The sequence below is a fragment of the Anas acuta genome, chromosome 1 (assembly GCF_963932015.1).
Source record: "Anas acuta chromosome 1, bAnaAcu1.1, whole genome shotgun sequence".
NCBI classification, from domain to species: domain Eukaryota; kingdom Metazoa; phylum Chordata; class Aves; order Anseriformes; family Anatidae; genus Anas; species Anas acuta.
The window spans coordinates 93,666,304-93,693,433 of NC_088979.1; the positions used below are offsets into that span (position 1 = coordinate 93,666,304).

Sequence of the window (27,130 nt, forward strand, 5' to 3'; positions counted from 1 at the left end):
AAATCAGTTGCTAATATCAATTTTTGTTTCATTTTCCAGTGCCAAATCAATATTTAAAACATTGATAAACTCTGAAGGATAATTTTTAATAAAAAGAAATTTCTGTGCAATGGAAAGTGTTTCAGAAAATATGGATAAAATTTAATGTGTAAGCAGCTCCTATATGCAGTGTAAAGTTTTTTATTTCTTTTTGATTAACTTGTTTCTGAGGCATTCAGAAACCCTACCAAACACGTCTGTGTTGCAATGAGAGTATTTGGTATGATTTCTGCACCAAAGGTAAAGAACTGAAATATGCTTCCTGTTGTTTAGTGGATCAGTTACAGTCCTTTCTTCAGCTAGCTCTGTTGTGTTACTTAGGGGTAAAGAGTGGCTTTTCCGCTCCTATTTTTTTATTTTCTGTACCTCAAGAATATGCTTACATAAACCTTGTCTTGCTGTAAAAAAATTCCAAAAAATGAGATAAATAAATATTTGCAATGACTGCTTTGTTAGTCTAAATCATCTCTTTTCTCTCTCAGTAGTATCCACTCTATATTCTTCTGATGACAGCTTTCAGGTATGACTTTGTATTACCTGTACAATTTCACCCGCTAAATTCCTTAAGTATGCTGCTGTTTTCTAAATTTAATTTAAATTTTGTTTATTAAAAGTTACAAATGTTGTAATTCAGTACTTGTTAATGCATAAATATCAGCCTTGTGTTGAGGCAAATACAGAAGTCTGATTGTTCTAAACAATTTAAGCATATTTCTTAAAACAGTATCCCTGAGGAGGTCAGTTAAATCCAGAAAACAAACGTACGTACCATTCTACTGAAGTGATGTAATTTTTATTTTGTTTCAGTTTAGGTTTGCCTTTTAGAAAAATTTTCCTGATTCAGTTCTGGTTCAGGCTCAGCAAAGTTTAAAAACAGTGACTGAAGTTCAAATTGAAGTTTGGGTTTGGTTAACTCCACAAGTAGAAATACATCCAGGACGAATTAAAGCAAAGTATGTACCCTTTGAGACTAGTTCTTTGTGCTAAATACAGGAACAAACAGAATATATCTATTTAGTCTTGTTTGTGCAGCTGAATGCAGCACTGCATGAACCAACAACAGTAATGCATGAATTAGGCAATAAAGAGATGTCTCATGACAGTAGCTACTATGTTCCTAAATCAGTTCACATTTCCTAAATAAAACCATGTTTAAAAAAAAGAGAGTGAGAAGGGGTAATAAAAGAACTACTTCAAGGAATAGAAATATTTATTATGACTTTGTCATTGAAATGCATATACATAGAGAGCACCTGAGGACTGCAGGCTGATAATTATAGACTGCTACCCTGTCTATAATTACTGAACATATGATTCTGTAACTCTGGAGTCTCACTAGCACCTACGACTTCCTAGACACTGAAGAAAGCAACAAAAGACCCTCCTGGATTCTGCTGTATGGAGCAGCAGTGGTTCCCACACTCGTCTGCTGGTTGAGAATATCTTCATCCGCATCACTGCTACTTAAACTGACTCGGAGCGACGCCAGTTGTCATCACCACGTGGAGGAGTCAGCCACACGCACTGCACCTGCGGGAAGCACCATCCCCTTGAGCAGCCTGTTACCCCTCCTTCAGTCTCACCATTTGTCCAGATTTTCCGTGGGATTTTGCAGGGGGCAGGAAGAAGCACGCTCCTGACAATGAGCAGGCTCACTGCCAAATTTCAAGCCTTTGCTGTAAAGCTAGAACAACAGGTTAACTGATTTTGCTTTCCAAGCCTTCCAAAATAATCCCGTATGAGGTAAATAATCAATAAAGGAAATATATGACTTAGATCACTTGGTGACTCACAATCATCCCCTCAGAGTTAGATTTGGCCACAATGAACCCTTTTTTTCTAATCTTGGGATAAAACTGGCTAAAAGGAGAAGGGACAATCACAAGACAGTAACAGTAAAAATCAGTGTCAGATTTTGGAAAGATTAATTGAGGAGTAGAGGATGTTATTTGTCTCTGAACTGGCCAGGGCATCTCTGATCACTACAGCCAGTATCAGCTCAGTCCAGACATTTCGAAACACCGACGAGCACATCTGCAGATCTCTGCATTTCAGCCAGCAGCCTCACCGGACCGACAGAGCATACCTTGAGTCAGAGGTCGCGGTGACGAAGGCGATACGGTCCGGTGCTGGCACGAGGGATCGCACTGAGAGTGCTGAACTATCGATAGAGAGACCGTATTTGGCCACCGCATTCATGGGGAGCTGCGGGCGGGTTTGTTTTGTGATGAGCCGTGTTGCTAGGCAGGAGCGCAGCTACAGCTTGTACCAGCCGCGGCTTTTTCTGGACACGAGGCTCCAGTTCCTAGAAATGAGTAACTGGAGTACCTCTAAAAAAGTTTCCTAAGAATGATAAACACTTGATTGTGAAAGTGATGGCAGAAAATCTGTGCACTCAGAAGACAACTACACTGCCTAGGCAAATATTCTTTCCTTTCAAATCCCCCTTTGCTGGGTTAAAAATAAATAAATTAATTAAATAAATTCGCTTAACACACTTAAGTAGCAAGGGGGCACAGTGGTTAGGTGGTCTTCCTCCTTACAGCATCCCTCTTAATACTAACGTGTAGGGGTGGGGGGGATAGGCCAGAGACATCTGGGCTTCGTAAGGCTGACAGGACCGAATGCAGACTCGGAGCTTTGCATCCTCTTCACGTCACTTGCGAGTGCCTCTCCCTGTCATTTCTGGAGCCCATTCATGCTCGGGAATGATCTCTCTGCATGCTGCTGCTAGGACATGGTACCTCCAGCACTTGTATTTATTTTCTCAACTATTTGAAGCTAAGAAAATGTATCTTTAGATTACTACTTCTAAATATCAATTGCTAAAAAAAGGGCAATTATTTATGGCAAGACAATAAAATTAAAATCCAGATTACTTCAGAATTCTTCAAATGTTTATTCATTCAGTGATGCCTTCAAGACTCTTTTTATTCTTACTGAGAGCAGCAAAGAAAATGCTAATTAGTCCTCAAGCTCAGGTCAAGAAAACCAGGTTCAGACATCCAGAGTGCCACCAACGAGCAGCTGATGCAAGTCTGGATCCCATTGGCCTTCTTGGCCACAAGGGCACAATGCTGGCTCATGGTTAACTTGTCCACCATCATGTCCCTCTCCATAGAGCTGCTCTCCAGCAGGTCAGCCCACAGCCTGTACTGTACAAGGGGGTTTTCCTCCCCAGGTGCAGGGCCCTGCACTTGCCCTTGTTGAACCTCATGAGGTTCCTCTCCAACCAGCTCTCCAGCCTGTCTGGGTCCCTCTGAATGGCTGCACAGGACTCTGGTGTGCCAGCCATTCCACCTGACACCTTCTTGGAAGACAACTCCATAGACAAATGCATCTCTATCATGCAGCTGCGTGCTTGATCCAAACTAGTTACAGTACAGCATGCTTATAATAGCTGAAAAGTCCATTTCCAGGTCTTTTTGTTCAGGCTTTTAGTGTAGTTTTTCTTCATCATGCTCAAAAAACCTGTCACAACTCTCCTCCACATCTGCCACCAACAAACGCCAATTTGAGAGTGAAGGAGGAAACTCCCACCATGCAAGGTGAGGTAAGGACAGAGCTGGCAGTCTCTGAAGCTGGTGAGGCTCATGTTTGCCACGTCTCCATTAAATCACAGAATCACAGAATTTCTAGGTTGGAAGAGACCTCAAGATCATCGAGTCCAACCTCTGACCTATGCTTGCCCTCACTTTTTAACATGGTAAGAATAATGACTTTAGATAAGGCATTAAAATATGTAACAAGATTCATGCTTTAGAGATTTCCCTCAGGACTTGAGACACCACCGATGGACAAGTCCCAGTCCCACTGAAATCACAGGAAAAACCCTTCTGTGGCCCACATCCGTGGGAGGTTTAACTGCTTCCCTCGCTGCTGATGCATGACCCTGCACATTAATTGTTCACCTGCAACAATCACCAGACCAGATACTTGCTTTTCTTTTAATTTTCAGGTGGATTTTCTGACTTTATAAGGCATTGCCAGAAATACATCAAGCGAGTTTTAGACAACTTTGCCAGAGCAGGCAGGAATGCGTTACGAGACACCATATGCCAAACCACACCCGTAATTATTAACAGAGACAAATCCAGGCCATATATATAAATATATATACAAGTTCTTTATTTTTTTTTCATTACTTTAAGGCGTGCTTTAGACTGTTTTATTTTAAAATAAAATATAGCCAGGGGAAACGCTTAACAAATTTAAACCGCTGCTGCCGACGCTCAGCCTCCCGCCGCCTCCGTGCTCCTCAACGCACGGATGTTTGCGGGACCGCCGCCCTGCCCGCCTGTCCCTCTGTCTGTCCGTCCCTGTGTCCGTCTGTCCGTCCCCGTGCCCGCCCGCCCGCGCCAGGCGCGCCCTGAAGGCCGCCCCGCCCCCCCCTCCCCCCCACTGAGGCGCCCAACGGCCGCCGCAACGGCCGCGCACGCGCGAGGCCCGCCCCCGCCGAGCTTCCCCCCGACCGTTAGCGCGCCCTGCGCATGCGCTCTGCGCATCCCCCCCCCCCACCACTCTACGTCACCAGCTGCCCGCCCCGCCCCGTTGCCCTGGCGACCGCGAAGCGCCAGGGCGGGAGCTGAGCCGTGACGTCACGGGGGCCCCGGATGGGCGCGCCCCGCCCCGCAGGCGGAAGCAAGTGGCGGGAGCTGGGGGGGGGGCGGGGAGGGGAGGGGAGGGAGGGGGAGCGGCCGCCATGGGCACGGCGCTGGACATCAAGATCAAGCGGGCCAACAAGGTGTACCGCTGCGGGGTGAGTGCCGCCGCCTCACGGCTCCTTCCTTGCTTGTACGATTTTTTTTTATATTTTTTTTCCTGATTTCCTGTTTTTTTCCCGATTTTTTAAAATGTTTATTTCCTGATTTTTATGTTTATTTCCTGATTTTTTATTTTTTTTCATTTTTTTCATTTATTTTCCGATTTATTAATTGCTTCTTCTATTTTTTTTATTTTTCTCCTCATTCCTTAATTTTTTCCCCGCTGACACAGTTGTTGATAGCTACAGAGCGGTCTTGCAGAGTTCCCCTTTTGCAGCCACTTGAAGGAACGTGGGGGCTTTTCCCCCTTTTTTCCCTTTCATTCTTCATTCACTTCAATTAATAAAAAAGAATATCACTGGCTCGTGTTTGCTCACTTTTTCTAGAAATAAAATATCGTCAGTCAGAGGTTTCCAGCTCACTTCTTTCATGTGCGGCAGTCCAGCCACTCACTCTTACTGCACCCCAAATCCTTTTCACCCATGGGTCTGTCCCCCTATGCTACAAGCTCGCCTGTCACGGTGTTTAGATCTAAAGCACATCTCAGTTTATTGAGTGTTTTCAATGCTGGGAAGCTGCTTTAATCAGTTTAGAGTGGAAGATGATGGAAAATCAGTTCTGCCACCGTCAACTCACAAGAGGTGGCGTTCACAACCAGCGCAGGTATCAGCGTGTGAACAGCACGAATCTGCAGGTGTGGTGTCACGGTGGGAAATGCTACCCTCCGGATCTCTCCGGCATCATTTTGCCATTGCATGTTATTACAATGATCTTACTCCTTTTGTTTTGGTATTGTAGTGTTGTGTTGTTCTTCAGTTTCTCTACTTGGCTTGCTTTATGTCGTTCTGAACAGGACCTGTTTTCTTAATACAAGAAAAAGATGTTTCTTCTGTCTTCAAGCTGAAATTAAGTAAGATTTTTATGGTTGGTAAATCTGTCACTTCTGCTGTAACTCCACGTGAAAAGGTTTATAATTTTATTTCGTCAACTAGGTCTGAGGTTTGGATATCTGAGTGGTGTGAAAGCACAGTGATAAAAGAGCCGTGCACTAGAAGTACAACATGAATTTTTGATGGAAATTTCGAAGGCACAGAAAGGAATTACAAATCTCCCTTTAATGTGGCATGGAATATGTGTACCTTTGTTTTTTGTAGAAATTTACTGATGGTTGTACACTTCACTGACATCAGCTATGCTAATAATACTTTTAGTCTTTGTCAGCTTTCACCCCCAAGTACACTTTCATCAGTGCTACTTGAAAATGAAGGGATTCCTGTAGTGAAGGTCATAGTTCATCCCAACGTCTAGCTATTCATCTGAAAGCAACAGCGATACTGTGGCTTGACCTGATCTTCTGTTGTCTAAACCCATTTAAAACTGCGTTTGGATACAAAAAAAATGTGATGTCTCAATTGTGTGGTGGTGTAGCGGCCTTTTTGTTAGGCCTATAACAAGATAACAGCACAAAACATTGCTAAAACACTCTTGAGAGCTTTCTAAGTCATAATTTGTGTAAGACTGTGATTAATTCAGCGTAACTTCATGGTGCAACTCACTTCTGCAGTCATTCAGCTTCCGCTGCCTGTCTTGTGCTGAGGGTATTGGCCAGGATCGGGAAATGGTATTTGGTTGGAGTGACTCTTTAAAAAAATAATCTGTTGAATCAGATATCCCCTTTTGTTTTTCTTATGAATGTCTTCTCAAATAGAGTAGAACAGAGTATATTTGATAATTAGTATCCAAATGGACTTGTGCGGATGTGAAGAAGGTGACAGTAGAGAGATGTCTTAATTGTGAGCTGTAGGAAGTTTGTAAGATAGCTTTGCGTAAGTATGACAAGATTTGTCCGTGCAGGGAAATGTTCTGTGCAATTAAGCAGAGGGATAGCTAAGGTACCTTTAATGTGCCTTATGTTAATTTTTGTGTGATTTATAAAGGCATTTGGTGTGTAGCGGACTGCTGTAAAGACAAAGAAGATTGCCTTGCACTCCTAAGTAGGTATGGAGCATTTGCTTAGAGAGCTGGTATGTAATAGCTAGAATATTCTGGTCTTTTTAAATTAATAAATTATAAAAGTACCAAGCAGTATTTATGCTGAGGGTCATTTTGGCCTTAACAGCAAACTAAATGGTGTACGCATGTGGTAGCGTGTAATTGCCTTCTCTATCATCTCCACATGTTGGTTATGTGAAAGTAAGTGATATAATCTGGCCTGTAGGTTTTCCCTTCATTGTGCAAGAATCAGACATGTTCTGCCTAGCACAATCTATTTCTTCATTTAAGAAGCAATTGGTAGTCTATGAAATGGAGATCAGATGCTTTGGATCAGCTCCAACTGAGTAGGGAAATAGATAAACAAAACAAAGTTGGGTCGATGAAGACCAGTCTGAAGAATCTCAGCCTGCGCTTTTAGGTGATAATAGATCAAAGATCAGTGGCAACGGCTGCTGATTCTTCCATTCAAGCTCTGGTTTTGTATGTCAAGAGGTGAAATACTAAGGGATTCAGAAATATTTAGGTGAAATGTTCAGGGATTTTTAGTGGTTGGCATCTCTGGATCTGTTGTATGTATGTCAGCTAGCAAATGCCAAGCTATTGAGGGTATTCGCTGTACTGCTTTATTGCCTTCAAGAGGGAAAGAATGAGAGTAAATAGATGTGGGAGAGACCCATGTACAACACGTAATTGTTCAGAGGATCTCATTATGCTAGATTCCATATTGATCGAGGCCCTGAAGGTGTGGGAGTTTTTAATATAAACTTCTAGGGAGGAACTCCTAAAGTTTACAAACTTACCTTTAATGTTATTGCAGAAATCCATCGATTCTTGTTAGGGGAAAATATTGTGTAAGGGACATATTAGAAGGCTGGTGAGTGAAGAAGAAAGAGTGTGTTCAAAATGGATATCTGGCCAGGAAAATTAAGTCTGAATAACTTGTTATTTTTTGCTTTTTGTAAGGTCAGAGTGATACGTATGTTTCACTGTAGGCTTTCCCCATAAAGCCAAGACCTTTTGAATTTCAATTTGGTGCTGAAATAATTGTGTAACCCAATCTTCAAATTACTGTTCCTTGTTGCACTGAGTTGGGTCAGATGACTTCTCATCCTGGTACAGTGACCTTGGTTTTACTAAATCCAGTTGAGCTCAAGCATTTTTCATTGTTCTGAAACAATCTCCCATGTAAAGTTGAAGTCTCTTCACTTTCTTTAGTGCAAGGTAGTCAAGAAGGCAATAACTGTTATTTTTAATTCCTTTTTGCTTCTGTGTTTAACTGTTCTTCTTTAATTGGGAGAAACAAAACCGTAGCATTTATAAAATAGTCACACATCGTAGAAGTCTGTGGTTGTGTTGATGGTTTTAGAAAGAAAGCTGGTTAAAATAACTTGCTCTGATAAATGGTAAGCAATTTCTGTATTAATTACTTATAATCATCAGAAATTGGAGGAACTAAGCAAACAAATACCTTTATTTTTTCTAGACTTCAATTTCAGAAGACCTGGTTTAAACAAGTGACCTTAAATAGTAGGTTAAAAAATAAATAAATAAAAACAACAAGTTTGTCATTTCCTGGAGCAAAAAGAGTAACAGGATTGTTAGGGGACGGGGGATATAAGAAAAATTGTGTTTAAGTTCACAGGAACAGAAGATTTGTGTTCTGGAGACTTTACTTTTTTCGTTTTTTAATTGAATAGAAAATTGCGAGGCTCTGAGGCTCATTCAATAAACGCAGGAATGCTCAGAGAATGAGAGGGGATAGGCACAACTAATGATGCGTTTTGGTTGGCAAACCGAGCAGGATGGCTGGAATAACTGTGGCAGTTAGTCCAAGACTGATAATTAAAAGAACTGTGGGCTGAAAAATGCAGCGTGCTAAGAAGGGTGCAATAGTTAATGTCAGCCAAGACTTAATGACAAGTGAGTCCAAAACATACTAAGTCAGAATTTGCCCATACTGAGGCCTTTTACTCTTTCTAAAACAGCAAAATGACTTGTAAAACTGAATGTGGAGGTTTTAAAGCATCCAATGTCTCGTTCATTGGGCATAGCAGGCAATTCCTATTGAATGTTGTCGGTTTCTCTGTAAGGAACCAGGAGAATATGTAGTTAAGATCTGCAGGTGGGTTTGTTGGGTAATAGATGTGACAGAAAATGATCAGGAATACTTAGTAAATGTGACTTAGATGAACTTAATTTCAGTTCTAAAATTGCCAAATGTTTGTCCCTGGACCTAAAAGTAAAGGCCTGCGAGGGGGAAAGAGGAATCTGATGGGGAGCTGAAGCGCTGTGCTGGTAATGAGCTGACAGGGCACTTCAACTCTGCCAGGCCAACAACAAGCTCAATTCATGGATGTAAAGTTAATACCAAAAGGAACTAGAGAAATGCTGAACATTTCTATAAGACATTCAGTATGATGTCTTCTGCTGCTGTCAACACTTGAAAAAGTATGATGACGGATTTCAAGTGGCCTTGAAAGCCTGCCTTGTGCTTTGGTTCGGTTTGTTTTTGTTGTTTTGTTCAAAATTACCTCACATTCGAAAACAAATTAGGCTGATATTTCTTATCGGTGATTCTGAAAAGTGATCAGTTCTAATCTGGAAGTACATAGTATCTAGATAAAAAAGGTATTTTTTGTAGCTCATTAGTCTAGCAAGCAGGCCTGACAGCATGAACAGGCAGATCGGAATCAGTATGTATTTTAATACTAGAAGCAATTTTTGCCAAACAACTAAGGGACAGTATAGTGTGTACTTTTATCCTTTGAATCCTTACATCAAGTTTAAAGATGCTGAATAACAGCCTAGCTCAGTCAGAAGTCTGAGCATGGCTTAGGACTGTATAGCTGACACTCAGAGGCCTACGTTATGCACTGCTTCATCGTACTGAATGAAGATCCTTCCTAATTGTCCCAGCCAAACTCAATAACTCTCCTCAAGAAATAAGAACTACAGGAAGAAAAAAAAAAGGATTATGCTGTTGGATTAGATGAAGCAGATGTTCATTTTGGTTGTGACTTTGAAAGTGTCAGCTTTTCTGGTAGCTTCAGGTGCATATTTGAAAGGTTCATATATGAACCTTCAGGTGCATATTTGAAAGGTTCATATATGAACCTTCAGGTGCATATTTGAACCAACAACAGAAAACTAAATGCTTGTTTGGGACCATGAACCTGGGATGATCTTCTCACAGGAATGTTTTGGTCACAGTGTAGCATGTGTACCTCATGACTCTGCTCTGCATATTATTCTGTCCTTTTTGTGGATAGATACCCTTTTTAGGTGAATAATTCTTTGCAGAACTGCACTGGTGTAATTCCATCTTGCAAAGTTTTGTCAGCACATGGTAAAGGAATCCCTAGTGAATGCAAAGGTGGAAAGCGAGCAAAAGCAACTGACAGTAAGCTACTGCATTGTGATGGCTGGAGATCAGTGCCAGTGGTGGCTTCCTCTGGGCCTTTAGTCCTGTGGTATTCAAGGTAAGGGAATCCCTTTTGGTGCGGACTGAAAACAGAGCTAATTAGCCTAGTGATGTCGTGTAACTTTTTCAAATGTTTACATGTTTGGTTTTGCAAAAATAAAGCTTTCTTGTAAATTGTCTGCTGACTGTAAGTATGTGAGCATCTTGGTAAGTTTATGTTCTTTGATTTGTACTTTTTGGAAGGAAGTATACTGACAGCTTTGTATTTAGAGAGGACTGTGTTTACACACAGAAAAGTACAAAGTAACTCTTGAGAAAAGACAGCAGATTTTCCCACCCCTCATCAAATGGAAACATAGCCTGATTGCATATAAGCAACTTAGGTAAAAATTATAGAAGCTCTTTCATTATGTTCCCCTCTCTCTCAAACAAGTGATTTAATTTTTTCTTTCTTAAAGTTGCAAGTTAGAAAATAGTTTTGAGCAGTTTTCCTTTTATATATTTATTAGGATGGTAGGAGAATAATGTATATTTATTGGATGTTAGAAGAAAAAATCATATTTAACTTCACATCATTCTTTTCCTTTCTGCCCTAAATACACACAAGCTTCTTATGTGAAGCTCTCTAGGTGATAGCTCTGGGACAGGTTGTTGCTGTGTGATAGGAGCCTGTCTTCATTTAGTGAAGCAGTTCATATGTTCAGGATTGTCCTTGCTCCTTCCAGTGCAGCAGTACTCATTTTTCAAAGCAATAACCTAATTGCTTGTACTAATTAAAGCCTGTTCGCAAAGCAGGATGGTATTTAGGTCAGCTTTTCTTCACTGTCCTTTTGTGCCTCCAGCTCCTGGCGTTTCCCAGTTGCTGCAGGTCCTCTACTCAGGAGTGTCAGCCTTTGCTGTGATGCCTGATGTCCAGTTCTGCCTTAAACGACCTGACCTCTTCCCTGTATTGTCATGCCCTACCACCAGTAAAGACAAAAGGCTGCAATGTTCAAATAGCTTCTGTTGTGTGGATACAACCAGACTGATTGTAACTGGTCGAGTGTGGAGTGGGCAGTCTGAACTGCTGTTTGAACTGAGTGGTCCTGAGTTTGGTGTCTCGTTTGCAAGGCTGGTGAAGGTGCAGAGAGCACTACTGCTGAGCAGAAGACACAGTTAGCCCTAAGAAACTTTCTTAAGTTGTCAAATAACTTGCTTCTAGTTCCAGGTGTGTATGAGCGTTTGACGAGGAATAGTGGAGTGGAGTGGATTCTCTGTTGTAGGGGAAGGATAAACTATGGGGTATGTGATATGAACTGCGTGTCGCTCTCCTGCAGTTAATCTTTTTTTCATTATTAGAACTTCTAAACCGATCCTTGAAATTGATGCTGTGGTCTTGTGCAACTACTTTCTTAATGGGATAAGTGACACATCTCTTGACTCATACACCTTGTGTCTTGGATTCAGACATGCTTTGAAATTGTTTGCCCAGTAGAAATAGGCTTGTGTAGGCAAACAACTGTGTGGTTTCTTTGTTTCTTTATGAATCTGTTCTGTACCGCTCTTGGGGTTAACCTTATCCTTAGCTTAGACATCTCTTTTACAGCTCTGCCTTCTCTTCCATTTCCCTTGGCCGACCATCCTGCTTTTCATATTCCTTGTAGAATTTGGAAATGGAACCTAACTTTTACCAACTGAACCTACAGGTATTTAGGAGGCTGTTTTTCATTTGCCTGGACAGGAAAATGTCAAAGTTTAGGAAAGCAAATGAAGCTCTGGCTAGTACTTCTGCAAGGAAGAAGAGCATATTTTTAAAGAAAACAAACTGGAAGTACAACAGTCTGTTCCTCACGTTGCTATCATTATCAGTATTTGTCTCTTCTAACAAGGTTAGACTGTACTCTGGGAACAGTTTTCTTGAGTTGTTTGAAAATCGGTTAGCGTACTGTCTGAGTAACAGCAATAGAAGAAATTGCTTTAAACAAATGTGCTCATGTTGTCTTTTCTCCCATTAGGAAATTCTTTCTGGAGTTGTGGTCATAACAAGTAAGGACACAGTCCAGCACCAAGGTATCTCATTAACAATGGAAGGATCAGTAAATCTGCAGCTTAGTGCCAAAAGTGTGGGTGTCTTTGAAGCTTTCTATAACTCCGTCAAGGTAAGACTTACACTGAATAATATTTTTAGCATGGAGCTCTTCTATATTTTCTTAAGTTTTTCCCTAGTGGCTTACAGATGGTCATAGCACTTCACGGTATGAGAATGACAGAAAGCAGAGCATTACCTAGCAATATATGGTGACATTTTGAGGGAGGAACTTGCACAGACAGGAGAACTTTCTTTAGGGCTGAAGTATAGTAATGCTAATAGTAAGGTTACTGGAGGATGCATTAGAGAAGCATCATGCAGTGACTGAATTTAATCAAATTTGGGTGTCAGATCAGTCATTACACTAAGAGTTTCTGCAGAAGCTGCTGAGGTTGCATGTTGCTGGCCATGGTAGAGGACCTGCAGAGGTTCCTCTGTGCAGGATGCTGCTGCACCCAACCTGTTTGACTGCAGAGCGCCTGGAAGACCTGGCCTCTGTACTGCCCTCCAGGTTTGGAAGTGTGGGTTTTGGAATCCAGCAGGTCAGGTTGTCTTGGGCTCCATGCAAGCATGACTATATCAATTGAAGGCAAGGCTGGCTATGTCTAGAGGCAGTGTAGCTATATTTGCAAAAATAGTTTGCCTAAATTAGCATAGTTTAAGTGTAGGATCTTTTAAGCCTTCATTTGTATCACACTTAATTTGTTTGTAGTGTGAATAATCAGACCATGAATGATCGGAAAACAGTAGAAGCAATAGATGATTGTTTGTTTCAGCATAGTAGAGGGAAAATACAATTAAAAGTTCAGAGACAAAAGAAGCGTAATCTTCAAGTAGAGCTACCGTGAGCATGCCTCTTTGTAGCTGTGTAGTACCCTTTTCCTAGTCTGAAGTCCGCATTTGTTGATTAGCTCCCTTCTAAGAAAGAAATACTTTATTTTGAGCTAGAGAAATAAAGTTCCCATTATGATGACCCTTAAGATGGGCTCAGTTCATTTAACCCCCTCACTTTATTCAGCCTCGCTTCTTTTGCTTTCTTTTTTGCTCATTCTGGTTGATTTAATTTACTAGAATAGTAAACAAGAGTAGTAAACAGTAGAACAGGAGAGGGCACATTTATTTCTGATAAATCTGGTTAATTGATCTGAATTGCATTATGTTATTGATAGGCCAGATGAATGTCTAGTCTGGCACAAGAGAAAGTAATGCCACATGGCAGAGCAAGTTAGGCTGCTTCTTTCAGCATGAGTGAACAGTTAGCTTGGTGCAGTCATTTCTCCTTCTCATGTTAAAAGCACAGGTTGGAATAAGCCTAATTAGGGGAAGTATAGCTTTTGTCTCATTAAATGTCAGAACAGTAATTACTCTTTCAGCTCTTGCAGGTTTTAAACTCAGCAAATACATACAAGTAATGGAAAAGATAGATTATATCTCTTATCAATGAGAGGTTGAAGCTACTTTAACTGTTTGCAAGAAACAAAAACCTTGAATGAAAAAAAACAACACTAATACTGTAGTATTACAGCCCAGGACTGTACTGGATATTCAGTCTGTTTCCTTCTCGTGTACTAGTCTTGCTGCTTTTGCTCTGTTTGTATTTATGTATGCATATTTCATGAGGATTAGGAGGATTCCCCAGTCAAATGCCAAATCACAGCTAGCCATCGTTCCAGTGAGAGATTAGTCCTCAATATAAATCTTTAGGGTGGGAAAGGTGGGCAGCAGGGTAGGGGGATCACCTAGCTGCTCAACAGGTATGTATACTTGCTGATTCCTGATGCTACTATCAAGGGACATAATTTAGAAAATGGAACTTTGCTTTCCAGGATGCTTGGGACTCTGCTGTTTAACTCTCTGAGTATGTTTAGCTGTTAATTTGATGCAACCATAAAATAGATCACAGATTGTTTTCCTCTGCAAAGCATTTGTAATATTTATATTCCATGTAAGACTGGAGAGCTGCATATCAGGAAGAAATACCTGAATTTGGGGAAATTCAGAGAGTCTATTAAGAGTTCAGTAATGTTGTTGGTTCATTTTGAAATGATGGAACTGTCACTGTGCTTCAAACTAAATCTTTATTTTTGCAGCCTATCCAAATTATTAACAGCACTATTGAGATGGTAAAACCAGGGAAACTTCCCAGTGGCAAGACAGAAATTCCTTTTGAATTTCCGTTGCATGTGAAGGGCAACAAAGTTCTGTATGAGACGTATCATGGTGTCTTCGTTAATATTCAGGTAAGGCGGTCATACCTGTAAAGAAAATCTGAGCTTTTGTTACCTGCAGTATCTCTTGTTCCATGGAAGCTGAGAATGAAGTTTTCTGGTAGTTTTATTTTCATAGTGCTAGTCTTTATATATGTTTGCTTCTATTAATTTGAAGAATGAGCAAAAGGTTAAAGATCCTTTGAAGTACAGCTTTTAAGCTTCTTTTTATTGTTACAGTGTTCTTGTGATGCATGCTAGACATTTTCATGCATGCTAGACGTAACTTAACATTAAAAAACGTCAAACATTAAACTTCAAGTATTAGTTTGTAGGTAGTTTCTTGCTGCCTGTTTCAGTTCGAGTTTCTAGGATTCGGAGCTTTCCACAGGTGCTAACACTTGTTAAAAGTGGCAAAGAAAACATCTTGAAATTTCTGAAGTCTGCTGTTATAATGTCTTTTATAACTTGCTGCAGGATCTGTTCCCCTTTCAGCAGGTTTAAGCCTTGTATTAGAGATAGCCAGTGGTAATGAAACTGATCGGGTATAATATGGGATGTACGAGAGAATTAAGAGCATACTGGGGTTTTGGGTTGAGGAAGTATAAAACATATTTACTATGCTTGTTAAATCTCATGATATTCTTTTGCAGATAAAATATAAAAATACATTCAGGATGATATTTGCATCTAGTTCTGATCTTTTTATTATTATTTGTGGTGAAAGAAGCTGCATCTCCTATTACATAAACAGTCTGCAGTGCATACCCCAAAAATAAACGTGTGTACTGTTTATCTAGTATCAGTGAGGTTTTGTTAGCATAGCAGACCAATGAATTACTGCTAATAATACTTAGCATACTTCATTTTTAGTATCTGACTTACCAGATCCATCTTAAGACATGGGCATAAATCCAACAGCAACAAAGCTACCTAATGTTTGGAGTGTGTTTTCCTGCATTCATTTTGAAGAAGCATCCTCTAACTGGAAGAAATCTTTCCACCACTTACAGTTTCAGGCCTTCTATATGGAGTAACCCTTTAAAGAAATATGACATTAGCCGAACAGTAGTGAGATGTCTTGCCTGAAGTACCTTAAGTCAGAACTATTGTAACATAACTGATTACCCCCTTGATGTTGTAAACACACTACATCTGCTCCCTTCATGGAAAAAAGGCTGCACCACTCTCTGGTGGCTTTTTTTTTTTTTTTATTCAGAAAAGCCCAGGTGTCTGAGTAATTTCATAAGGAAGTCTCAAATCAGTGTTGAGACTTTGTAGCATCTTCAAAAAACATGAGTTGTTTGCTTTCCTGTAGAGATGGGTAGTAACATTTCCTGCCCCAAACTGTACGTACAACATGGTTTTAGCAGAGTGTTGTGGAAAAACAATTCTGAAATTTGACCTTGTTTGGTTAAAGATTGCCACACCATAAATGGGTTATTTTGAGGGAAAGTCTATTTTTCAGCCATCTCTGAACATAAATGTTGTGTTAATCGTTGCTGCTTCTTACTGAAGAGTGTTTTGTGTTTTTCTTCAAGAAAAATTTGAAAGGGATCCATGAAATGGAAAACTTTCAGAACAATGCTGATGAAGAGTCACTGGGTTATAAAACACTCTTTTCCTGTAGCACAATGATGTATTAGGTTTGATGACATAGTGTAACACTATTAGTTATTTAGCTGAACTGAAAGCTAAATTCCAGACTTTTCAATTATATTAAAAAGTCTGGGATTTTAAAAACAAACAAAAACCTATAAGCCTATCAGAAGTTACTGAAAGAAAAGCAGGAGCATAAACTGGAGGATTAGACCTGTAAAACTAGGCATTTCTTTCTTGTTAAAACTCCTGAGACCTGACTTTATTTTCATGGGATACAAAGAAGTAGCAGTGATAGAAAATTCATGGACAAAATACTTCTAACTAATGCTCCAGTCTGCAATCTTTATAGATCTTCCTTTCCATGAGAATTTTAAAATAAAGTTTTAGTGAGATTATGCCTTCAGATTTACTTGCTTAACATGCGTCTTTAGTTACTAATTTTAGTATTTTGCTTCAAGATCTTATTATTATGCTTGGAGATGTTACTGAGATTTTATACTGTAAGCATACTTTCTCAATATTATTATCACAGGTTTGTACGGTTGGCTTCTAATCCAGTCATACTAGCTATGACTGGATTAGCTAGTCATAGCTGCATCTAGATAGTACCATGATTTTGTACTAATGGGGAGGATTTAGAAACCAAAGAAAGAGTTCTGTGCCTATCTGTGGACTGTATATTTTGAATGAATAATCATTATCATCATAATAAAACTCCTGATAGTCTTGTTTGAGTATGTTTTGCCTGTTGTGAGGTTTTCACAGGGGCTTTTGTTTTTGTTATTTCCACTGTTATGGAGCAAATCATGATCCTGCTTTTCATCCTGTCTTTCATTCCTTTTCAGCATCCTTTTTATCAAGTAGATAATATTCTTTTAGCCTTAGCAAGGAAAGCCTTGTCTGAAGACTTGGCATGCAACTTTCAGAGATCTGATTTCCTATCCTGTTTTGCCTTAGGTTACTTGTAAACTCTGTATTGATATGTCTGAAATTCTTTGGTATCCATCAGAATTTACCATTTTTGCAGAACAGTTTTGGACAATTCAGAAGCAAGCTGAATGTACTTATGTTGATGAACATCTATAAACTACTAATAAAAAAAAAAGTTTGTTGTTTCCATTCATACACAAAGCCTTAGACATCTTATTCTTGTGTTCTCGCCCATCCTGCAACAAGATCTTTTATAGAAGGTCAAGCCTTCAAATCCTTTTGTTTACCCTGTATTTCCATTGTTTACTTTATTCCTCCCATCATTTGCATCCAGAAGGATATTGCTTAAACCTCAAATTATATGGAGAGAGTCATGTAAGTTGGAAGAGGCCCATAAGATCAAGTCCAACCATCGCTGAACATGATAAAAGTCCATCACTAAACCATGTCTGTTAGCACCATGCGTGCACATCTTTTAAATACCTCCAGGAATGGTGACTTTGTCAGTTCCCTGGGCAGCCCGTTCCAATGCCTAACCATTCTTACAGTGAAGAAATCCTGACATCTAATGTAAGCCACCCTCGGCACAACTTGAGGCTGTTTCATCCCTTCCTGTGTGACTACCTTAATTTTATATACTCCTGGCAGCACACAGGATGGAAAAGTCCCTTGTTTTTTCTCTACGTTCAGATGTTTTTTCTAATACTTCCCATATCTTTTTTCAATCCTGGATTTCTAGGATAACATCTGATGTTTCTGGTTGGTACTTGAAAATGGTGCAAAACTGGTTGACTTGCTTTCCATAGTCCTGATAACTTGCTTATGATCAATATCAGGTCTTTCAAGATATACTTCAATCATGAATATTTGGTTGGGTTTCTTTTTGTGTATGTGGTGGGTTTGTTTTTTTTTTCTTTCCATCTCTCATCTGCATAGCTTCTCTTTGCAAGCTGAGGATAGACTGTAATTAACAGGTTGATCATTAGATTTCAGCCAGCCTGAATCTTTTTTTTCCCCTCTGTCCCTGAAGAGGAAAATGTGGTCCTTCCCAAGGTTATTTAACCTTTATCTGATACCAGATAAAAAAGATGCATAGATAAATTTGGGGAACATTAAGTCTCTTTTACAAATTAGGTTTTAACTGCTTTAAAATGTTTTGCTAATTTCAAATAAATCAAATGGAAGTGTTCATTTGCTTCTCACTACTTTGTATTTGTTCTCTGTCCAAATCAAGAAATGGAAAAAAGGGACTATAAATAGTACGCTGCCTATTTATTTTTTCATTTGAGGAACTAAGGGTGCTGTTTAACAAAAACTAGAAGTTCTGAAGCTGAGACCTTCAGTCTGAGCATACCCATTTTTGCCTATTTGTCATCTCTAAAGAAGGAATTAAAAGTCATAAAACCAGACAAACAAAAAACACACAATAAAACAAAACCCTAAAATATTCCACCCCCAAAAATTTCTTATCTCGTAAGGACATTGATAGACTATGTTGTAGGTGCTGAAGTGTATGAATACAGTGAAGGTTATAACTATTTTTCAACCATTGGTTTATGGTTTCCTTTGTAAGGAAGAAAGGAGAGGACATAGGCAGCAAGTTATTGAACAGCAAAATTAACCTTAGACATTGCTGCTTTTAAGTTGAACTACATGCTTAAAGACAGTTCCCTATTAACTGTGCTTACAACTGTTATCATTGCTAAAGTTACTGTAAGATTGAATTTTAAATTAGAAGGGCTGTGAATATATCTTGCTGATGATCACTTATCCAAATTGTGATGAGAAGCAGTGGGGTCATCAGTCTTAACTGAATGTAGTCTGGGTGCTCAAGCCACACAAGAATGTTACTCTGTCAGTGAATTAGTCCCTCACTCTCCTGTCTTAAGACAGAAGATAGGAAAAGCATGTGAAAATAATGATGGGATTGTAAACAAATTATTTTTCATTTGGGAGCATCTACAATCATTGTATACTTTTTGTGTACTTCCGCCGCCCCCCCTCCTGAATCACTGCTACATACGTTGCCCACTAATCTCTTGTAAATGGTGCTTTAAATATTAATAACAGCAACATTTTGCACATATATATATATATATATATTTTTTAAGTATAAAAGTTAACAGAAGGAGGAAATCTTAAGTTCTTAAGTAAGGCTCTCTTCCTTTTTCTTTGCCACCCCATTCTTGGCAGTATACCCTACGGTGCGACATGCGGCGTTCTCTGCTGGCAAAGGACCTAACCAAGACTTGTGAGTTCATCGTCCACTCGCTGGTAAGTGGGGTTTGCATTAACTGTATGAACTGAGCAGGATTTTTGTTTTGTTATGCGGTGGTGGTCTGTTTTTGGTGGGTTCTTTTTTCATTTTAAGTGAAGTTTGGAGGTCAGATTAGAAAACTAAGTAAAGCAATTGGTAATAGCAGCATATGTGATATCTTTGTATGAATGTAAAAGACGTTCATAACAAAAGTATCTAGAAGTTGTAAGGTGTCACTTGTTCCTGATTAGAGTAACACACCTCTCTTTTCATTTAAAGAAAAGGGTACAAATAGGATTTGCACTGAGTTTATCCTCTTACTCATTCTTTTCAGTTCTGAAACACTGGTGTGGTTTCAGGTTATCTGAACCTATCTTAGCCAAAGGTTCTGGGCACCTGCAATGCCTGTCCTCGAAGTGGGAATTTGTTGGTGGAGAGGCAATGCCTAATTTCTGTTATTCAGATCGTGAATTATGATTTAGAGCCCTGAGTCAAAGTATTGAGGTTAGGACTGCATCAAATTGCTAATAAGAAACTTGTCAGCTTAATCACCTGCATTATATAAGCCTGTGATTGGTGATATGCTGAGATATGCAGGTTAACAAATATCCACATGCTGCAGTCAGGGACACGGAGACAGTCTTTCTCCTCTGCAGCAATCATTTTAGGATGACATTTGACTGTCTCACAAGAAATGCTGTACTGCTTTTTAGTTGGAAGTTCCTATTGTTTTGGTTTTGTCTTTTTTTAAATCTTTTCAGTTTATGTTGCCACACATGTTCAGAGCATCTGATATCAGTACAGACTGTGCAGGCCTAATTAAATACCTCTTTTTTTCCACCCAGAATTTGCTAGAACATACTGTTTGTATTGTTCCTTAGAATGCTTTAACAGGACACTTAAAGTGTTAGACTCTGTTGTCTGTCTTATGAGTAATGGTGGAAACATGTTGTTTTAGTTCCGTACTACTCTTGTCGCAGATTTAGCTAGGTGCTATAAAGAGGTCTCCTGTTGATAAGATTTCATTAATTTCTAAAATATGCTACTTTTTGTTAGTCCATTATTATATTATAAGTAAGCCACAGTTGTCAAAATTGTGAACAAATTATATTATGCGGTTTCCTGATCTTATTTCTTGTTCCCACTACAGCAGTTCTTAGATCACAAGTCAGTTAATCATGACAAACCTCGCTGTCAGGGTGAATTAATGAGGTTTTACTGAACATATAATTCTCACTGCCCATGCTCAATGCACCATTTCCCCTAACCTTATTCTTTGCCAGAATTTGTCATTTGTGGGAAAACAGTCAATCCTTTTGCCAGTATCTTCCATCCTGCAGATGGGCAGCAGAAGCTATTTCAAATTCTTGAGTAGTGAGGGTAAATCCTAAGACTTCAAGCTAAGCTCACTGGTGTTGCAGTGCTCTGCCAGCTCCCAGTCACATACGGTTGGGTCTCTCATAACTGATGTAGCACTGCTCACTTGCTCTAAATGTGTAAGGAAAAGACAGTGCACCTCTCTGAGATAAGGATGGAGACAGGTTGGTGAATGGCAAGTGAAATTTGCCTTCCTGATGCAGCGTACAGACTCATCTCAGCAGGGCTCAGGGCCCACTGAGCCACTTAGGTGAAGACTAACTTCTTGGTTTTGTGGTAACTATCTGGGGTGATAGAAACTGAAGAACCATAATAATGTGCCCCCAGAATTGCTTCTCTGGTGCGGAAAGCTAACCTGGACCAAGTTTTGTTTATTTTACAGTTAAGGAAGCAGAAACCCTTAAGTCATTAAATCAGTGCTAGACTAGATTCCATCACTTGAGGATCTCCTAGTGATATGAGGATGGCTTAACAGAGCTGAGCTGTTACTGGAAGGCCAACAGAAAGAGCTCAGAGTGCTCGGAGATTGCAAGAGGGAGAGAGAGTTCATAAAACATATTTGGAGTAATGGAGCAAGTTCACTTAAAATTTACCCCTCTCCCCTGCCAAAATTTGCTAAGTATTGATAATAGCAGGGAACATTAAACATGACATAGAAAATGTAATTATTTGTAAATACAGAAATGTGAAATTTAACTTCTTCTGCAACATCCCTTATGTTTCAGAAGATTGGTAGCACATTTTTCTCTTCCAGGTGGTTTAGAGTAGTCAGCCACTCGTTTTTTGTTTGTTTTATTTCAGTGTAGGCAGAGCTTATGCCAAAAACTTACAAATGGGAAGTGTGTTGTGATTTATTGCAATGGTGAACACAAAGTAACCCAAGTCTGAAGAGTTGTGTTTCTGCAACTTGGATTAGTAATGCATTGTGATTTGTTTAGACAAATCTTAATATTATTTATTAACAAAGGTAGGAAATCTCAGTCTTCTGTTATACAGATGGATACTTGCAGTATGAAGACAATCCTGAAAATTAACACAGTGGATGGATGTTTGACTTCGTTGTATTTTTTTAGTATTTAGAGTGTGTTTGTGTATTGTAAATCAGTTTACAGTTTAACTGTTTTAATTACAGTCACAGAAAGGGAAACTGACGCCGAGCCCTGTAGACTTCACAATAACTCCTGAAACTTTGCAGAATGTTAAAGAGGTAAGGTTTTGTTTCCTTTTTTTTTAATTTTAATTTTATTTTTTTTTATTTTTAATGCAATGCTTGTGTGATTCTGAATGAGAACAAGAGAAGAATGAATAAATACTTTGTGCATCAACTCTTTTTCTTTCCTATAAAGTGATTCTGCTTGTTCTCTCCTGATAGTGGTGATTAAAGTAAGGTGGAACTTCAGTAATGGTTAATTTTTTTTTCCCATCTTTCTGAGTGAAAGATGGCAGTGAAGCAAGAGAAAAAAGTCTCTAGCAAGATCCTTTAAAATAGGTATATTTTTATATCTTGTTTTTTTTTTTTTTTTTTTTTTTTTTTTAATAGCACTCTGTGGCTTTGGGAAGCCAGTATGAACAGTAGTAGCTGCCTCAGTCAGTTAGCTTTCTGAATATGGCTTTCCATTTGTCCATTGAAATCTGTGTTCTGTCTTTCCAGATGTTTTTGTTGTGCTCTTTGTTAGTAAGAATACTTTCCTGCTGTAGCTCTCCTTTCAGCATCCCCAGTTTGTCTTCCATTGATCTTAATTCCGGGCTTTTGAATTTCCACCTATTTTTCCAGTTGTTTCTCAAAGCAGACCTCTTGATCAGCTGTTGTGTCATGCCATCATTGAGCTTATTCTGCGTATTCACAGAATGACTGCAGTTGGAAGGGACTTCTGGAGATGGGTTATTTCAACCCCTGTGCTCAAAGCAGTCATTTAGAGTGGGTTGTTCGAGGCCATGTCAGTCATGTTTTCAGTATCACAAAATGATGGAGACATGCAACCACTCCAGGCAACCTGCTACAGTGTTTGACCACCCTCAGTTAATTTTTCTTTCAATGTTTAAACGTAATTTCCTGTATTTCAATTTGTGCCTGTAGCCTCTTGTTCTTTTAGTGGCTGCCACTGAGAGGTACGTGTAAAGCTAGCTTAGGATAAAATATGAAGGGTACTGAGAAAAGTAGTAAGGCTTTAGGGGAAATACACATTTATTTACGTTAAATCTTGTAGATTAGGGTTGTAGAAAATGGCCTTGAGTTCTTGTTCTGCAAATTCCTTTTATCTCTGTCTCTGAGCTTCCTGACCACTGTACTTCAGGGGATGGTTATATGATGTCCCTGTTGGCAAGGAAGTAAGTGTACTTTTAGTAATAGTAGTGATGAGAAGAACCTGCTAGGGCTTGTACAATAAAAGGGCATTTTACTAATACATTGTAGGACTTGGGTATTTTATAGAGAGGTTTTGTCAGGGATGTAATTTCTGCTGTTTCCATTAGGAGGTAACACCCAGATGAAGTTACATTTACAAAGCACATGAAAATTCCTCTTTCCTTCACCCAAAGATTTGTTTCGAGTGGAACAGCTGAATTCTGCAGAGGTGCTGGCTGTGAGTGAAACAGCCTAAACAATAGCTGATGAGAACTATTCTGCCATTGCTTCTGGCAGTCAGGACTAAGAAGCAGAAAGATTGGGAGAAAAAAGGGAAAATCAGTTACATGGGCAAGGACACCACAAACACGCGTAAACAGATGGTTGGAAGGTAGGGGCGAACATCAAAGATGTCGATAGCAGAAAATGAAGGAGGGAGAGGATAACACTTTCAAAAGAAGGGGAAGGTTAGAGCAGCATGATGAAAGGGATCGAAGAAAACTGGATGGTGAGATACGAGCTGAGGATGTGGGTAGAGTACATGACTGATTCAGTATGCTTCCTGCCAGAACTTGAAGTGTAACAGGAGCTTCTGTCATATGAGGAGTCGCTCTGCTGGCAGAGAATATGTGATGCCTGCTGGCCTAAAACAGGGGGCACAAGGGGGCAGAAACCCACTTTGTTCTTCTGTGGAAACTAGTTTCTAGACTGTCATCCTCAGTCAGCTGTTCTAACAACTCACTACATAGAATAGGAAATGTGCTTGCTGTTGAGTGGATGTTGAGGGTTCAGCGTGATCCTGTATTGAAGTTAAGCTCCTGATTGACTGTCCAGTCTCTTAGTTGGTGTCTTGATACACAGCAGTATGGTACATCTTGTGTTAAATGAACATTTTAAATGCCTGTCTTCTCCCACAGTAGTGGCATTGAGAGAGAAATTTAAAAGGCAGAGAAAATTACTGAAACCATAGACTGTATTATAATTTGTATTGAAACGGGACGAGAATGCAGTTCTTTAGAGCACGGTGAAGTGACTTGACCGAACCATCTTGGTAATGCCTGTCAGTATGCCTCCTTCACGTGTTTCCTGACTTCTTGTATTGTAATTAGCCAAGTTTTGTCAGCTCATCCCAAGAAAAATGCTCCTGTGGACGGAAGGAGTAGGGGTGCATGTCAGGGGGAGGGTAGTAGGACATATCATAAGGCATATCCATAAGGATGCATATTTGAAGAGTTAAACTAACCAAGTATTTGAGGCATTTCTGATTTTTTTTTTAGTTCTTAATTTTGCAGCTTCTTGGGCTTTCCTATGTATTTTGATAACTACCTTACAGACAGAAAGACAAGGAGTCATTTTCCTGGCCTGCGCTTACAGTTCTGTTTGTTTTTCTCCCCATCTTCCCAGAGAGCCTCACTTCCAAAATTTCTCATCAGAGGTCACCTCAACTCTACAAACTGCATCATTACACAGCCGCTAACAGGGGAGCTGGTAGTGGAGAATGCAGAAGCTGCAGTGAAAAGTATTGAGCTGCAGTTAGTACGCGTGGAAACCTGTGGTAAGTTTCTCTGTAAACGGAGTGTGTACAGCAGACTGCAGCAATTACCAACTGCACTTTCACCCTAAATATGCAAGACTGTCAAGAGCCATACAATTGAGAAGATTGAAAACACTGGCAAAAAATCATTTTGCACTTCAGGTGGCACAGTCCAAACATTAATTTCAGTTAAACCTCTATGACCTCTAGTCTGGCGTGCTAATGTGAAAACTCACAGGTTAGAGGGCAAAAGGTCACGTCCCATTCCATTCCCTGTGGTGTTTGTCTGTGTGCCCCCATCGCCCTCCTCGGTAAATCGTTATGCTTGAATTTTGGACACTGCTTTGCCTTCCTGCCTTCCCTTCCCTTCCCTTCCTCCCCCTCTAAATTCCCCGCTTTTTCACCAGGGTGTGCGGAAGGTTACGCCAGAGACGCCACAGAGATACAGAACATCCAAATCGCTGATGGGGATGTCTGCAGGGGCCTGCCCATTCCTATATACATGGTGTTCCCCAGGTTGTTCACCTGCCCCACGCTGGAAACAACAAACTTCAAAGTTGGTAAGTGGGTAGGATTTTGTGCTGCATTTACATCTTCCATTAGAAATGTTTTTAGTGTCACTTTAGCTTCTGGCATGTGAAACTTGCACCATGGACGAAACGCTGTGGAAGAAAACCAAGGACATCTCTTTTGCTGTGTTTCATATAGATTGAGAAATTGGAGACCAAATACTTCCAATTAAAATCAGTTCTGAAACTATTATGCTAGTTCTGACTAACAGAATTACATGTTATAGGGTCAGAAGAAACATAGTAGCAGTAAGTAAGTAATTTTTTTCTGCCAAAAAGTCAGATGTTAATCAAATGTTGAATAAGAAGAGTAAAATGCAAAGATAATAATTTCCTTCTTTTCATCACCAGTGACAATCCCTCTTTCCATGGCATCTCTTTCTTTTTGTTTCCCATTCTCCTAATGCACAGACTCAAATAGAAACTGAGGCAGACTTGGCTTTCTTGACCTACACAGGCCACTTCTTCCTGCTTATCTATCCTAAATCCAACCTTTTTCATTAAGATTCTTCTCATTTGTTCAAGCAAGTACTTCAGAAATTCTCCTTGCCCACCTGTTCTGCTGCTCTTCATCTTCTTGGAGTGTGTTGGTTCTCCTTTTTGTATTGCATTGCATCAGATTGAAGTTGCTGCTATAGAAGTAGCTGTCCCTACAGTGTAAGTCCCTACCTTGAGGATCCTTCCCAGCTGAAGCTCCTCTTTATTTTCTGCTGTGCATCCTGCACAAATGTGCACAGGTAATTTTTCAGTTTTGGCTACCTGATTATCTGTTCCCCCAAGAGCATTTTTGCACTTATGTATGGTGATTATTCACAAAATAATACTGTACTCTACTTTTGCTATCTTTAGCAATTAAATAGTAACGTACAGTGACAAATGGCTACTGTTAGTGTAGTCCCCATTTCTTGAGCATCTTCATATCTCTATTAAAACTTTTCATAAATAGAACTAAACCAGAAATAACTCTTTTATCTTTGGTTTCCATCACTCATTAACAGTCTTTGAATTCTGTCTCTACTTAGAATTCTTTATAGATCCAATACCAATTTTGTTACTGAACAACGCGATATAATATTTAAAGATAGAGAATTTTTGAGAATTGTTTTCATAGGTTGCAGGTATGTTGTCTTCTGGTGTTTAATTTCATTTTCTGTAATGCCTTAGAACCTTCTGTTACATGTGGGCAGCATGGACAGGAGTCTTCCCTACCTCTTCCACTTTAGTCCATTTTAGCAGATGTCTGAACTTTGACATGCAGCCTCCTGGTCATCAGGCAGATTTTCTCAGTGACATGAGACTGAATCTGGAGGAATCCCAAAGATTAGAACCAGCCAGGGCTCTCGGGGAATGACCCAAGGTCTCAGGTGCTGGTGACTATGTTCTGTCTGGAGCACCTGGTTCAGCCCTGCCTTCCTGTATTACTTAGCCACAGAAAAATGTAGGGTATTGAAATAGCTCGGGGGAGTCCAGTGAAGTGATCATCTGAGAGCAGGAACTGTCTGCCCTGACCCTACTGTGACGGTGCAGGTTATGGGATTACTAAATGGAACTCTGTTTTTTTCCCCTTCCCTCAGAGTTTGAAGTGAACATTGTTGTCCTTCTGCACGATGATCATCTTATCACAGAGAACTTCCCTCTGAAGCTCTGCAGGATGTAAATAGCCAGAGGAAGATTCACTTAAGGATTTATTGAAAAAGGATGAAATTATTCAGAGACCAAGTAATACTTTATCTTTTTTTTTTTTTTAACTGAAAACTCCTTGAAGATAGTTCTTGAGCTTTCAGTCTATTGCTCTTCCTAAAGACTGTGCTCATCTTCCAACAGACTGTGTGGATGAATCTATCTAAAGGGCCTCGTCAAGTATCTTTCTGACTTCAACAGCCACCTCTTACCCCATTTTTGCCTGCGAAACTATGTAAGAATGATTTTTGGATATTTCTACAACTTGCAGAAATCTGTAATAAATTTCACTGCTTATTTCATAATGCAACACTTGTTCTAAAGTCTTTTAACAGCCTCTTAAA

General features: G+C 39.7%; 1 protein-coding gene and 1 long non-coding RNA gene across 3 annotated transcripts; one reads left to right on the plus strand and one right to left on the minus strand.

Annotated features, from left to right (window-relative positions):
• Window positions 1-1,231: 1,231 nt before the first annotated feature.
• Window positions 1,232-2,542, minus strand: LOC137859288 (uncharacterized). Its single transcript, XR_011098223.1, has 2 exons — window positions 2,126-2,542; window positions 1,232-1,569 (listed from the first exon to the last, which is right to left on the minus strand). It is a non-coding gene; the product is annotated as an uncharacterized lncRNA (long non-coding RNA).
• A 2,105-nt stretch (window positions 2,543-4,647) lies between these two features.
• VPS26C (VPS26 endosomal protein sorting factor C) lies at window positions 4,648-27,096 on the plus strand. Of its 2 annotated transcripts, XR_011098242.1 has the most exons (9): window positions 4,648-4,798; window positions 12,213-12,356; window positions 14,377-14,526; window positions 19,219-19,299; window positions 21,792-21,866; window positions 24,408-24,558; window positions 24,945-25,097; window positions 26,681-26,825; window positions 26,931-27,096. XR_011098242.1 is itself a non-coding variant. In XM_068688320.1 (8 exons), exons 1-8 carry the CDS (start codon window positions 4,742-4,744, stop codon window positions 26,761-26,763), a joined length of 894 nt encoding a protein of 297 aa, XP_068544421.1. In that variant the 5' UTR covers window positions 4,648-4,741; the 3' UTR covers window positions 26,764-27,096. The 2 variants fall into 2 exon arrangements, 1 of the variants encoding a protein (XP_068544421.1); XM_068688320.1 differs by having other exon boundaries at window positions 26,681-27,096.
• Window positions 27,097-27,130: the final 34 nt, after the last annotated feature.